General features: G+C 46.6%; 1 protein-coding gene across 2 annotated transcripts in view; it reads right to left on the reverse strand.

Moving 5' to 3' along the window:
- LOC143040959 (uncharacterized) overlaps nucleotides 1-2,500 on the reverse strand; it is a 236,687-nt gene that overhangs the window by 75,343 nt on the left and 158,844 nt on the right. For both annotated transcript variants that reach the window (XR_012967763.1, XM_076212393.1), the window contains exon 2: nucleotides 2,198-2,351. Coding sequence is in view for 1 of the 2 variants with exons in the window: in XM_076212393.1 (XP_076068508.1) it covers nucleotides 2,198-2,351 (154 nt within the window). In the remaining variant the exon portion in view is untranslated. The remainder of the gene's footprint in view (nucleotides 1-2,197; nucleotides 2,352-2,500) is intronic.

Below are 2,500 nucleotides of genomic sequence, written 5' to 3' on the forward strand. Positions count from 1 at the left end.
CGTCTCCCCCCGTGCTGCTCAACCAGAAACTTGCTGCAACAGATTGAGCGTCGGAAAATAGTGCAAGAATTGTCGAGAAGCTGAAGCTTTAGGAAATTGGTTTTCCCAATTTCCCTTCTGGCACCATAGGGAGAGTGAATATAGGCATAAGTCTTCCGTGCAGGGACTGTCGATGTTTGTGTGTGGTGTGTGTGTGTGTGTGTGCGTGCGTGCGTGTGTGTGTGTGTGTGTGTGTGTGTGTGTGTGTGTGTGTGTGTGTGTGTGTGTGTGTGTGTGTGTGTGTGTGTGTGTGTGTGTGTGTGTGTGTGTGTGTGTGTGTGTGTGTGTGTGAGATTCACCATGGTCTTAGGATCACATGTTGGACTCGTGATCGACAGCTTTTTCCCGCCTGGAAGAGAGCTCAGAGCTCATATAATAATTTCAGCCCTGGGCTGGATTCGAACCCGGACTGCCGTAGTGACGGTCGTGAATGCTACCACTGTGTGTGTGTGTGTGTGTGTGTGTGTGTGTGTGTGTGTGTGTGTGTGTGTGTGTGTGTGTGTGTGTGTGTGTGTGTGTGTGTGTGTGTGTGTGTGCGCGCGCGCAAACGGTTATGTGTGTATATATATGTGTAAGGTTTTGTGTGTGTGTGTGTGCGCGCGTGTGTATGCGTGTGTACGTATGTATGTATATATTCTCAAGAACACAATCATACATAAAAGTTTTTACTCTTTTATCGTTCTCTACAGAGACGAGATTACCCTATTTTCACATTCCCTTCCCTACTGGGTGATACTGTTCCCATTGTATTGTCTGTCGCCATGCGATTTTATTCACCACGATGTGCGACCCCTATTCCCTAAAAGAGAAAACGGGAAGTGAAATAGAAAACGGGGAGATGGTTGGACACCATTCCGTCCGACATGGAGTGAGCGAGGCTATAGATTTCCCTTGGGGGGGAGACAGGGGAGAAGGGGGGAAAGGGGGGAAAAGGGGGAAGGGGGGAAGGGGAAACAGACTCAGAAGAGCGACCCTTTGTGTTGTTTTTGTTTTTTATTTACAAATTCGCTTTATCTATTTGTTTATCAATTTGTTTGATTGGTTTGTTTGTTTGTTAATCCGGTTATTTTCTATCTATTGATATATCTGTTTACTTATATATTCATTAATCAATTTATTTATTTTATTCATCTATTATCAACCCGCTCTGCAAGGTGGCTTGATATGCTAGACTATTTATGGAGCATTTTGGGTACTTAAGACGGTACCATTCTTTTACTCGCAAGTGGGACTCGAACCACCATTTATCCTTCTCGCCTCTAGACGTTAGTCCCCCCGGTCCACGCGGCTGGCAACCCACCTATAGGGTGGAAAACTGGCCAGGGCTGAGGATTCGAGTATTTGGATCAGCGTTTCTGTTAACCCTCTCCATAGTCAGGTCTAGTTAGTATAGCAATTCCTATACCTATGTTGAGAGGGACTAACAGTCGTTAAACGACAACATGAAACGGACTTTTCTAATAGCCCTATTACGAGTAGGGCTATCATAACACCCCAGGTTAGGGAGCAATGACCTAAAAGGCCACCTATGCTTTGTAGGCTTTGCCAAAGCTGTTTGCAGGAAGCCAGCTGAGAACAGCTGGCTCTTAGACCCTTCTGGCCGGGAAACGACCCAACAGCTAAACAGATTTGTCCAGCGAAATATAAATTTCACTGACTGAATACCCGCAACCCCACAGTAACTGACAACGGTCCTCGAGCTGTCAGATATCTCTAGAAAGAAATGTTAGACTGCTGTCCGTCTTGTGTGAACGAGGGGCTGAATAAATTCGTCTGCCGTCACCCAAAAGAGTTTGTAATATGAGTTAATTTATGCAGAGGTTACAAAAAAGGAATAATTTAGAATATGTATAGTTGTGTGTGTGTGTGAGAAAGAGAGAGGGAGAGAGAAAGGGAAAGAGAAAGAGAGAGAGAGAGAGGGAGGGAGAGGGAGAGACAGACAGAGAGAGAGAGAGAGAAAGAGAGAGAGAGACAGAGACAGAGACAGAGACAGAGAGAGAGAGAGAGAGAGAGAGAGAGAGAGAGAGAGAGAGAGAGAGAGAGAGAGAGAGAGAGAGAGAGAGAGAGAGAGAGAGAGAGAGGATCAAGCCCTCAGCCTTAGAGACCACGTCCTCGAGGTCCACCTCGAAGGGGGAAGGTGTTCGCTGCTTCTACTCACCAATATAAGCCTCAGCTTGAGGGTTGAGAGTCACTTGATGTGACTTCCCGCTGCAGGACTCCGCCAGTAGGGAGTCAGCAGGGGACGCCAGCAGGGGCAGCAGCAGCAGGAGGGAGAGGAGAAGGTCAGCAGGTAGGCAGCAGGAAGCCTTCATCTGTGGAAGAAGAGAAAGTAATTTTGGTTTATTAAACGATAAATATCGGTTAGCGGTGTCTGAGAATGTTTATAGTTGGCCCGGCGAAGGAAGAGCCTCCAAAAGCGATGTATGAGGAGGTCTATATATAGCCATGTTCGATACATTAC

Source organism: Oratosquilla oratoria, chromosome 30 (genome assembly GCF_046742065.1).
Source record: "Oratosquilla oratoria isolate Oo_2021 chromosome 30, ASM4674206v1, whole genome shotgun sequence".
Lineage (NCBI taxonomy): Eukaryota > Metazoa > Arthropoda > Malacostraca > Stomatopoda > Squillidae > Oratosquilla > Oratosquilla oratoria.